Consider the following 12,853-nt stretch of genomic DNA (forward strand, 5'->3'; position numbering starts at 1 on the left):
AATCAAACCCTATTTACAAATAACGTGTATTTAAATTGCGATATGAAGTAGCAAGGTTGGCATGTTTTGAGAGTGCAAGATTTAATATTGTGTGTTGGATCTGTGTCCGATGACGTTTTCTCAATTCGTATACAGAAAAAGAAATGTTCAATATACGTACCTTGTTAATTACGATGCTTTGGATAATTCTTAATAAGTCATTGACACACGCTCAAAATTCGTTTCAATAACACTATAGAAATATCATAATATAACACTATTTACAAATAACGTGTATTCAAATCAATCACGACCATAGGCATCAAAACCCCTGGTTGAAGAGTTAGACTACGGATGGCTAAATGTGAATCAATTACATTACATAAGCGTATTCTATTGTACAAAACTTTTAATGGTATGAGCTCTGAATATCCACGATTGTTTTTTTTTTCAAGCTCATGATCCCTATGAACTGCGTTCTGAAATAAATTATAATTTTTGTTTACCAAAATATCGAGCAATTTTGTTCCAAAATGCTATTCAATACTCACGCGTATATGTATCCAATGAGCTACAATTAAGGTAGTTCCATCCTCATGCAAGGTGAAGATAACGAACAGTGATCAATCTCATAATTCCTACAAGTAATACAAAATAGATAGTATGTGACTTATCAATATTAATGGTTAAAAGTGGAGAAACTTTATTAATTTCCAGTTGATATAGTTTAATTCAATTGATAACCAAAGAAAATGTATATGTTACCATTTTTTGAAGATGTCAGACATACAAAAACAGAAATATATATCAACATCAAGAAATCACAGATTTTCGTTAACCAGAATAATAAAAATAGATAAAAACTTGTTGAAATGACAACATTTGAATATCAAGTTTTAAAAAACTGCTAATTCATAAATATGTATAGATTAACTGTGTATATTAGGGAAACCAATGTATAATATACATCCAGTAGAGGAAATTCCAGCATAGGAGTTATTGCCCTTGACAACATTTTTTTAATCATAAATAATTAATTATCTATGGAAAATATAAAAAATTTCAATATTATTAGTTTACCAGATATTTTATTTTATCCAGAGAATAACATTCCTCAGAAAGATATATTTCTATCATCTGTAAAGTTTAATTTATTAAGATTTTTGCAAAAACATATGATATCACATGAGGATCAATCAACCTTAAATATAAATTTATCACTGTCTCTTACTGTTTTTAGAAGAAATGTGGAAATATTTATAATTGCTGTCGTTTTTTTAAAATACATTTTATATATACATGTGTATGTAAAAATATATCTATACATTTTCGTTAACCACCACCCCATCTTTTATTCCCTCGTGCATTACATATACCTATTCTGTACCATAATATATCACTTACATACTTGTCTTAAATGAACATGAACACGATTTGAGCTGAAAATTTTCAAATTTTATGTTTTGATTTTTAATGTTAGAATGCTTAACTAAGGTATTACTAATGATCAGCAAACATTTGATTGTCAGTACTCATTGTACATGAGAGATACAGAGTTCACAAGTCCTTGTAATGTAAAAAAGGCTCGTGTCTTTGTTTTGTTTACATAGGTTTTATATACCAGTAAAAGTGTCGTTTAAAGAAGTTTTTTTTTTCAATCTGTAAGTGAATTCTAAATACAATGAAATATTGTCTAGTGTTTGGCACATCTCATTTTGTTTTAAACACGCTATTTTCTATTAAACAGTTTAATGTAAACAAAAACATGACACGAGCCTTGTTTGCATAACAAAGGATTGCAAGTGCTGTATCTCACTTATAACTTAACAACTGATATTCAAATGTTGGTTGACCATTGGAGATACTTTAATTAAGCATTGTAAACAATAAAAATGCGAAAATAAAATTAGAAAATTTTCATCTCAAATCATGTCCATGCCCCTTTATATATCAATTTGTTATACGTTGTATATGTTCACGGATAATATCTATATGTGCTTATCTTTGATTGTACGTATCACTATTTGCATATTGTTTGCATTTCAGAAGTCCCCGGGAAATAACAAAGCATCGTAATAATAGGGCTACTTTCTCTACATAAAACATTATTAGTAGCATTCTTATTCTTATTATTAGTATTACTACATTTTATCATTATTCAAATTTTCATCAACGAAGTATAAATAGATAATGTGCTTACAAGTTTTTATGATTTCCGTAGTTATAAATATGAATGTAAATCATTGAAATATTTAAACATTTAATTTTTTTAAAATCGCAAATAGCTTTTTCGAATAAAAAAAAGGAAAAGGTGTTCATCTCTAAAACACAATAGAGTATGTTCTGGTAATTCCGAGAAAATTCACTTCCGTTTTAATCACTTGTTCCTACGATTTAAAATAAGTAATAAAAAAATGACTGATATATTTTGACAGAGAAGGTCTTTCGAGCCTAACATATGGGTTTTTTGTGGTTGAAAATGCTGAATTTCGCCATGCTCAACAAAATAGAAGTCAAGCTCAAAGTCGGGGAATTCCGGACAAGTATCGCATTAATCCGGACACCATTGGTATGCCATGTAAAACTATATTTCCCCTACCTTAAAAAAACGTTAAGAAGAAGGTTTCCATAGTTAAAACCCTTTTTCTCTTAATCATTAATGAAGTCTTATTTCTAATTACCTATGTGATGGGTTAACCGGACCTGTAATCCTCTTATATATCATCAGCTATGCAATTATCATTGAAATTGGAGTAAAATTTACTAAGTTTTATCATTATAGTTGCTTTTCCTGAAGTTGATTTATTCTTTTATCCTTTTTACGGATTAGGCTTTCTTTTCAATTGACTTCCTATTAATTAAGAGCCAAGACGAAATTGATTTCTGTCCGTGTTTTGACAGTTTCCAATTAATCACCTATGTGGATGAATAATGTGTAATGAATAAGGTGTCTAAAATATTTTTTGAAAATACATTTCAGTTGATTTTTAACACTCTCAGTCGAAAATGTAAATATTGCCTAAAGCACAGTACATTTTGACGTAAAAAATCACAACAACTTGGCAACGATTCAAAACACAATCTCGCCAGATTTTCGACGCCATTTTTATTTTTACAGCGATTTAATTCCCACTTTGCAACTGTTAATAATAGTTTCTATTAGTTTTGGTACAATGACACCCCTTATTAGTAAAACTTAATAAGATAAAATCATTTGAGTACAAAACAATTAAAATATAGATCATTTCAAAACTCAATACTTAACTACGTGTTTGTTAATTCTAATTTAGAAAGTATCAATTTAATCAAGTATAATATTAGTATTCTTCACACGTGGTCGAAAAGAAAAAGAATGGTGTAAGTAAGTTTTTACATCGAGTTCATCGACAGTAAAAATGGGATTAAGGACCTACCAAACTAGATATATACGGCTATCTCATTTTTATTTCACTAAAGGGTAGATACATATGCAGAGATCCACGATTCGTTTTGGTGTGCTAATAAGACAGGCATTTGGTCAGCACTCAATTCATTTTGGAAAGAAATGTTTAAAACGACATGCTGTCTTTTGAAACTATTTTCATTTATGTCTCTAAAACCGTCATTTTGATGCATATTGAATTGTTTTTATAGTTGTTTGCTTCATCTCGTTCAAATAATATCGCAGTATTAAAATCTAACATAAAAATTGGAGCATTTATACCCTTATGTTTGGCGCGGCACCATGTTCCAGTTTCGAACACCAAGTAAATCCAGCATTCTACCAATTGTCTACTGCAACCGCTTGCATAAGTGTATTAATATATTCATGGGATACATTCTGTTATATTTTATCATTGCAAAACGTTTTGAATTAATTCAGAGTGTTTGATATTGAATTGTGAGTTTTAATAATGTTGTATATACACCAATGTTCCATATCATATTGATACGTGTTCTAAGAAGATTTTTGTACATTTCTTTGTTTTGTTTTTTGTAGAATGTGAGAATGGGTTATATGGATACAAATGTAACAAATCATGTGGACATTGTTTACTTCCGGAACAGTGTGATAACATCAACGGAATATGCATGGGTGGATGTAAAAGTGGTTTTCAGGGAATGTTCTGTACTGAGGGTGAGTTTACGAGACTTGTGACCATAAAAAGGAATATGCATGTAATATTCCCTTTGATATAAAAGTTTTTTTTTCAACAAAATATGTGTACAAATCTACAGACCATAGATTTCTAAATCTTACCATATGAGAAAATATGTTTCTGTTTTTAAAGTCGCGCATTTGAAAGGTACCTACAAGGAAGTTTACTCTTCAACACAATTAATTTCTTAAAGCAGTATAGGCCTTTCCGAAAATGTGAGTTATAACTCTCTGTATTCTAACATTTAGTGTGAATATGACAACTTCTGGGTAGTAACACGATCAGACTGCGGAATATCTGAAGTGTTATGTTGAGTATGGATGCTGTTCAAAATCGAAAACTGTTGAAATCATTTCTATGAGTGTAAGAAAATGTTAATGGACATTGATCGATTCGGGGATGTAATGTTTCGGGAGGGGAGTGGGGTTGAGGAGGAGGTTAAAAATCAAATTGGAAAAGAGACATAATTTAGTTGTCTCCATTAACAACTGGCATAATTTTTTTTGGCATGAAATCAGAAGTTAACAGAACTACCGATTCTCAAAAGATGACGGCCACTCATCAGCTCAAAGCTCGGATTTTTACGACGATCGACACGTGCATGGATCTTGCATATCATGATACCCACCCACCCCCCTCCAACTACCCCCTCCCCCTAATATATAAAGTAGGAAATTAACGCTCTCATTGTTTTATCAACGATAACATTATTCCATCACTACCAAATGACTCTTTCAAAAATAAACCAGATTGCAAAGTTTGAGTAACATTTTCTTCAAAATATAACTGCATGGAAATTATTTTTACATATGCAGATGAGATTGGTTATCTCAACTGATATATTTATAAAGCAGTAAAATAGGTAATTAAATCAAAATAGGATTCCATTTGTTCAATATCTCGATTGATATAAATTATTTTTCATACTTTTGGCCCGGGAGGGGGGGTACGTGCCACTCTCAGATGTACTCTTGGGGGATAATTAAGTTTGATCTCCCAAGATAATGCTTTTTACGTCTTTGTATCTTTCCTCTTTTCCTCTTTTATTCGTTTTAGCGCCCCTGAGATGTTTGATTATATGTAGGCACGTATCATATCATAACGGAAATTGCAATGCTAGATTTAGTGTCCCCTTCCTTTTGCCACAAACTTACAAAATAATATGAGTAAAACTTCCAATATTTTACGCAGAATAGCTGTATTTACGAGTACATGCTCTTGTATTACTATGAATTCAGGCAGTTTATTTTATTTTCAAAACATAGCGTAAATGTCAGTTTAGAGATGGTTTGTGACGATCAATTTCCTCATGGTTAAATTTGCCTCTCATTTCCAAGTTGCCTACAGGCTGGATTAAATTTTACTCGCCAATCGAAAGAGGTGGACATTTCCAGAATCCAGAAGTGTCAGTCCTACATACCTAAACGTACATCGTGTCAGAACTTTTAATGCTGAATGTGCTACATTGATATTGAACAATCAACCTCTGATATTTTGTTGTAAATCTGACTACGTGAGAACTCGGAGTTCAGAGTAAAGATCCTGTTGAAATTTATGCAATATATGATAAAAAGTAGGTCTACATTAAACACGTGAAATCCTAGAAGAGGGTAGTTAGATTAATCTGTGTCTCAGGACAGGCCCTCGGTATGAAATTACATCACTTTAACGATAGTACATTCTATCGGGGGGGGGGGGGGGGGGGTGTCGGGGGTCTTCCCCTATTTACAACATAAATTTTCTATCATTTTTACATGCAAAGTTGGTTGGTTTCACGTGTATGAGGGAAACCTATGCATTGTGGGTTGTTGTTTTTTTTATCAACGTGAACGTATTTGTTGGCGTGATTACTGTAAGATTATACAGCAATATCTTTACAGCCTTCTACACTGTTGATAATGACGCTTCTCGAATATACTACCCAGAAGTCTTAAACTATTGTTACGCAAGCTCACTACGTTACGGATCAAGAATAGATAACTCATGTTTTTGGATTGGGCTATAACTTCAGCAATAACAATGCGAACCAGCATGTGTTGAAAAAAATGTTGATAAAATTTAAAAACGTATGGCTTATGTAAATGAATTGGCAAAATGATATGATTGACTTACTAAACATTGACCATCGATATGAATCCTTATTTTTCATTCCATATAAAAGAACACAATGTAAATAGTATTTACACTATATATAATTTATGAATGATTTAGTGAATTATCAATGTATTCCATGTCTATTTTAAGTTGATGTTACGAACAGACCATCTTTAGAACAGTTAAAAGAAGAAAACTTAAAACTGGACAATGTGCGATTGAGATATGAAATAGAAAAGCTGAAAACAGAAAACGAAATCATGGCCATCCAGAAAGAGTTCTTGTTATTAAAGAAGTCGAAATTAGAATGTGAAATTCAGGCAAACCCCCATCTCGACTGTCATGGAAAACAATAAAGAATAAAAATACCCTGCCCTTCTTCTGTATATACACATATGCTTGTATTGTAATTTGTCCAGGTACATAGTATTAAAATATATATGATATGAATTTTATTTCTGATAGGTCATTTTGAATTACATTAAATATTAAAACGTGTTTACATACAAACCGAATATTGAGCTTGATTAGTTATCTTCATTTAATAGGAAGTTTTGCTTTTTGGGATTCCTACTGTCTGTACATATAATAACATTATGTATTCAGTTAATATGTGAAGTTTTAATTAAAGTGTTGTATAGATAATTTTCATCCTTTTCGTTTTGCTTATATAATAAAGATAAAAAGAACGCACTTCATAATTATACAAATACATTGTTACATTTTAATTATTTATTTTCTAATTCTTTATTTTCATTCATAAATAACAGGTTCTCAATAAACTGACATATCTTACTATTTACGACGAATATATTCTTACTTTACAGTATTATTATTTATGTATTCAGTACTGCGGTGTACAAAGTATATTTCCGTTTATTATAGGTTGTATGCATGCATTTATCGGGGAGTGAAGGAATGCGTTTGATCCCTTGATTTTGTAGAACAATTAACACCATGTCAATGGCGAGTTGCGAGCAAACATAAATTACAAACAGCGCGGCACTAACTGGTATTCTGTTAATTAGTTTCTGTAATAAGATATTTTATCAGTTCCTAGTTTCCGCAGTACGACGGTTTGTAAGTGGAATTTAACAGAAAGTACGCATACGTTTTATCCTCAGTTTTTAAGTCAATATGAATGTAGCGGTTGATATAAGTTCGGTAATATCTATATTTCTTAGTCCGTTATATCCGTTTGCTTTTTCATTACAAGTGTAAAAATAAAAATTGCGGGTTGTACATCGTTCATTCACTGTAATCACCAACACAACACTTGTCGCGAGAGTAACAGCGCAGGTTTCGTGTCAGTAGAGCGCCGTTTTCTGTTTGGTTTTTTTTTAAATGAATTTTCCTGTTTTCTTTAATTGGGCGGGGATAACGATCTCGGTCTAGAGAAATTAAGTTGAAAAATGCGATGTTTACATTTTGATGAATCAATTGCAATTTTCTAGTCATTCTGTAACTCTAAGAAAATTATACCTGTTCATTTTAATATTCAATAGCGTTTGTTTTCCTAATTTTCTCTCTTTGGTGCATATATAAATACGTTCCATATGTTCCATGTATTATTCCATGGTGTGAATGAAATAAGCTAAACTAAACTTATATTCTCATCATTCGATGCTTTTACAATTAAGTGGGGTAGTTACCCAATGAAGAGGTGAAGGTAACGAACAGTGATCAATCTCAATAACCCCATAAAGATTATAAAAATAAGAGTAGGGAAAACACGGACCTCTAAATACACCACAGGTGTCTAGGAGGAGTAAGCATCCCTTGTTAACCGTCATCCCACGTGAACCCTATATCTTTATCTTTATGACACACAAATAACATATTATACAACTAATTTCTATAACACTGTAGGAACCTAAGCATTTATATCTTTTCTAAAACTCTCTCATTTAAAAGTTTAGATGAGTCAACGATCCATTCCCCTTTCCAGAATTGATGAATATCACAATACTGCAGTGTATAGTGTTGCCGATTTTTATAACTTTCACATTTCTATAAAATGCATTGTGAAAGCTGGATGCAAATGTCCATGATTCTATGTGGTAATTGCTATGTATCAGTTAATCATAAAACATATTTTCCATCAGCTAGCTAGGCAGTTCAGTGTCTGCATATTTGTAAGTGTTCTTCGGACGGACGGATGGACAGCGCCACACCGTTTATATCCCATCTAACGACGTGCGTATCTATACAAAGGCTCTTCCAAATGCTATTTATATCCGTCCTCAATACATATGCATGGGGTAAACAAAATAATCAGATACAAGCGAAACAGTTGTTTCTTGTTTGTATCAACATTTTTTCCTCTCCTCGCTTGATCGATGTTTCATGTCGGATCACTGTGCGCTGATAATTGTTTAAAATGAATATGATCCTGATCTTCCTTTTATCATATGCGGTCGTTTCCAAAGTCACATCATATGGTGAGTAATTTAATATCTTTTGCAATCCATGTTTCAGGTACATGTAACTCTGTCAGTGAAATAATGCTTTGATTTAAAGAGGAAATTCTTAAACTCGTCTTACATATGGAAGACATATATGTTTTCAATATATATAATATGATCCTGTCAATCACGACCAGATGAAGTCTTCTTCAGTTTGGTGTCACTGTTAATTCAATGGAAAAATAACATAGATAAAACCCGAAGGCTAAGACAAAACATATCATCACAATTTCTACACGTAACTGTTCGGCCAAATAAGAAATTGACATACATTTAATCCATTCTCCGATCATTTAGGGGGTCTCTACATTATGGCTATTTTCAGCTCTGTCTACATATTCACGAATTAAAGAAATATAAATAGTGACCTATGATCTTAGTTCCATTACAAATACTGAACCAACGAATGAATGGTGTTTGGATGTGAAATCTTAGGCAAAATAAAGTATTACAACAAAAAAGTTGTTAAAATGGCGGACAGAAATCAGTGTGATCTTAATGTGTATATAGTCTAAGATACAGTTTTAAATAACAGTTCAGAAGAAGAATCTATTACACATTCTGCAAGAGTTAAAAATAGAACGATGTCGACAAGGCAGAGAAAGCGTGAATGATACACCATGGGATTAGAGTGTATACAAAAGTAAACATAACAAAATGTAAATTAATTTCCATCAACATTTGGCATAATAAGTTTTGCACTTTTCATTTTATACAGGTTGTTTTTAGATAAATGCAAAACTAATTATGGTACACGCATATAAGAAACAAAATGCATATTCACAGAACGTTCGCGTGTGCCGCTGTGTAGATAAGCCAAAACTATCTCGATTTAAAGTACAAAGTGCTTGACGAGGAACTTAACTGAATATTATGCAATTTGTTGACGATAACATTTGTTTAAGTACGTGTGTATGATGTATGCATAAAGAGGATGGATATATCGAGAAGGAGTGTGACTAATGTTGGGATGCTACTTTTTTTTCCTATTTATAAAAGGGGTCTTAAAGCTGTACATATGACCTGTAATTTCTTCCTCCAAATCCTATATATTGAAATATATCAATGTAACTGAATTGGATTGATTTTTATTTACTAAATAAAGTGCATGAAAACAATTGAGTTGAAAGGAAAATATGGAAAGATTATGAAAGAAATAATTGTTCGAACACCATATTTTCGATGGTTGATTTTCTAAACCCGTACACATACACGAAAAACGTGGGGTCAATTTGAGGTGGTGGAAGTTAGCTGACGGATTAAAAACATTCTTATTTGAATGCATGCAATATCAAGTACATCTCGTTCTTACTAACGTAATCTTGCTTCTTGATGTTTGACTATTGACGCTGACTAGGGGAAGTATATATTAAAGACATCCTCCAATCACGATTTTTAAATAGCATTATAACATCTGTACAAAATCACATCAAAATCATTTCAAAATACACAATTACAAGCATGGTTAGATATGAAATGTTTCCCAATTTACCGGCATTTCTCAAACATTAACTATACTAGTCGCTGTGGCTCAGTGTTTAGAGGGTTCGTTGTGGCTCAGTGTTCAGAGGATTTGTTGTGGCTCAGTGGTTATACGGTTCGTTGTTGCTCAGTATTTAAAGAGTTCGTTGTGGCTCAGTGTTCAGAGGATTTTTTGTGGCTCAGTGGTTAAATGGTTTGTTGTTGCTCAGTATTTAAAGAGTTCGTTGTGGCTCAGTGTTCAGAGGATTTTTTGTGGCTCAGTGGTTAAATGGTTCGTTGTTGCTCAGTCGTTAAAGGGTTTGTTGTGGCTCAGTTTTCAGAGGGTTCGTTGTGGCTTAGTAGTTAAACAGTTTGTTGTGACTCAGTGTTTAGAGGGATCGTTGTGACTCAGTGATTAGTGGTTCGTTGTTGCTCAGTAGTTAAAGCGTTCGTTGTGACTCAGTGTATAGAGGATTCGTTGTGGCTCAGTAGCTAAAGGGTTTGTTGTGACTTGGTGTTTAGAGGGATCGTTGTGGCTCAGTGGTTAGTGGTTCGTTCTGGCTCAGTGGTTAGTGGATTCGTTGTAACTCAGTGGTAAGAGGGTTTGTTCTCGTTCAGTGGTTTGAGGGTTTGTTGTGGCTCATTGGTTAGATGGTTTGTTGTGGCTAAGTGGTAGGGAGGGATCTTTATCGTGCCACACCTGCTGTGATACAGAGCCTCGGTTTTTGCGGTGTACGGGCTGAGGGTTTTTAAAGGCGAGGGAATTCTTTGATTTTCACTGTTGAAATCCATTCATCAATACAATTACACATAAAGATCAATATTTTTCTTTCTACCATTTATTTCCCCCCAGATTATTTTCAGAATGCATGCATTTTTTAAAAAGATGACGTTTGATGACACCCCCCCCCCCCCAAAAAAAAAAGAATCCTGACTTTTTACATTGTCATTATAATACTGTAGCGCATTTATATAGTGTCGTATCTTAATCTCATGCTGAGCTAGTTTACCCGAATTCACCAGTGTCATGAACATGCGTACAAATTATCAACTTATTCTCTGAATGCAGTTTTGTAAGACTTTTTAATGGGGAAAATCTTACAATAATAGGTAATTGTGTCATAATAGGCCTACATGTGTGATTTTATCATTAAGAGAAGTTAGTAAAACCTCACATCACCGACTGACAGAGTACTGTTGCAGACGCAGATATCCGTCACGTCATCACTAATTGCTTTTTCTTTTTTTTTTTCCACTATTTTCATTTTTTGAAAATCCTAACTTGCAATCCCGTTGCATGCATTATCTGACATGTACATTACACAGGGCCGTGTTACAAACAGATGCGCGGATCCAACAATATATTTTAGTGAGAAATCGATTTAATACTTGTACCGCATGCATTTATAAGATGCCCGAACCGCCGCGATGATGTAGAGGTAGAGCATTTGCCCCGCAAGCGAAAGGTCAGGGTTCAAAACACGGTCGCGATTTGAAGCCCTTCACCGATCTTGGTGACGTTTCCATACTATGACTGGAAAATTCTCGAGAGGGACGTTAAACAAGATACAGTCAATCAATGAATATAAGCATGCCCAAGTGCTTACATAAGCATAATAACATAAAATCGTATCTAAATCACAATTGTTATACAATATATGTTTAGAATTCATGATCATAGGTCTAATACACAGACAATCATGCTAAACGGTGTTTATTTTCATGGTCCAGAGGCATGCTCCAATACGAAACTTGGATTATTGAGATTTTTTTTTCATGATTTTTGTGGAAACAACGTCATAATAACAGGTGAATGTGACACCATTGATAGAAGATTTCCCGGACATATGCCTATATTTAGAACAACTAAATGGCCAAGAGTAACAATAATAATAATTATAGTAATGTCAAGTTTATTGACTGAATTTAAATATCATGTGAATGTGGGGCCGATTTTCGCCCTTAGAGCCCCTAGCTCAAGCAATGTCCTTAGATGTGTAAAGCGTTTTAGTTATATCTATAGTACATGCATATTTCATTGTGCTAATTTATATATTTTCTCTTCACTATTATATTTGTAACACTGTGTTAAATGTGTCATTGCAACATTGTGAAGTGTGGCAGTAGTAGTTCATCTGATATAATGTAATGCTGTAATGATTATTGGTATGCATGCATATTGTTTAAGAATGTACATTCCTCTCCCGGGGCCCTTAATGACACACACTTAAAATGGTGTTATCTCCCCCTCTATCCAAGCTATACTTCTATGTACTGCTGTCCTTGCCTCTTTATAATTAGCGTAAGTAATCATTTTCTCAGACATTCAATCACATCATTTTTACATATACAATTGTACCCTTGGGAAATTAAAATCTAATAATATTTTACGTTTGTGAATCTATAAATATAGCATCATCCTGCAGTTGTTGTGCCTATCAGCTCCACACAGATTGATAACGTAGATTAATCACAGTGGGCTAGCCGGTGGTTGTGTCAATGTGCTTGATATTTCAGGTCAAATGTTGAAATTAAATCTCAGATTCTGAACATCTTACCTGTTGCTGTGTAAACAGGCTAATATGTGATTTCTTAGTTCCTAAAAAAATGTTACTATGTAAGTACATGTATCATGACTGTTTTTGCTGTCGTCACAGATCATTCATATTAATTATTGTAAAAATACATAATTATATTAAATCTTTATTTGATAAA

General features: G+C 33.0%; 1 protein-coding gene across 4 annotated transcripts in view; it reads left to right on the plus strand.

Annotated features, from left to right (window-relative positions):
* Nucleotides 1-12,853, plus strand: part of LOC125661673 (multiple epidermal growth factor-like domains protein 11) — a 225,296-nt gene that overhangs the window by 46,183 nt on the left and 166,260 nt on the right. The window contains exons 10-11 of one of the 4 annotated variants that reach the window (XM_056146128.1): nt 3,959-4,096; nt 6,363-6,861. The exons of 1 other annotated variant lie outside the window; for it this stretch is intronic. In XM_056146128.1, the coding sequence (XP_056002103.1) occupies nt 3,959-4,096; nt 6,363-6,568 (344 nt within the window). In that variant the 3' untranslated portion in view covers nt 6,569-6,861. Of the gene's footprint in view, nt 1-3,958; nt 4,097-6,362; nt 6,862-8,471; nt 8,654-12,853 lie in introns of those variants that run through there. 2 more of the 4 variants (XM_056146127.1, XM_056146125.1) reach the window with 2 other exon arrangements.

The sequence above is a fragment of the Ostrea edulis genome, chromosome 8 (genome assembly GCF_947568905.1).
Source record: "Ostrea edulis chromosome 8, xbOstEdul1.1, whole genome shotgun sequence".
Lineage (NCBI taxonomy): Eukaryota > Metazoa > Mollusca > Bivalvia > Ostreida > Ostreidae > Ostrea > Ostrea edulis.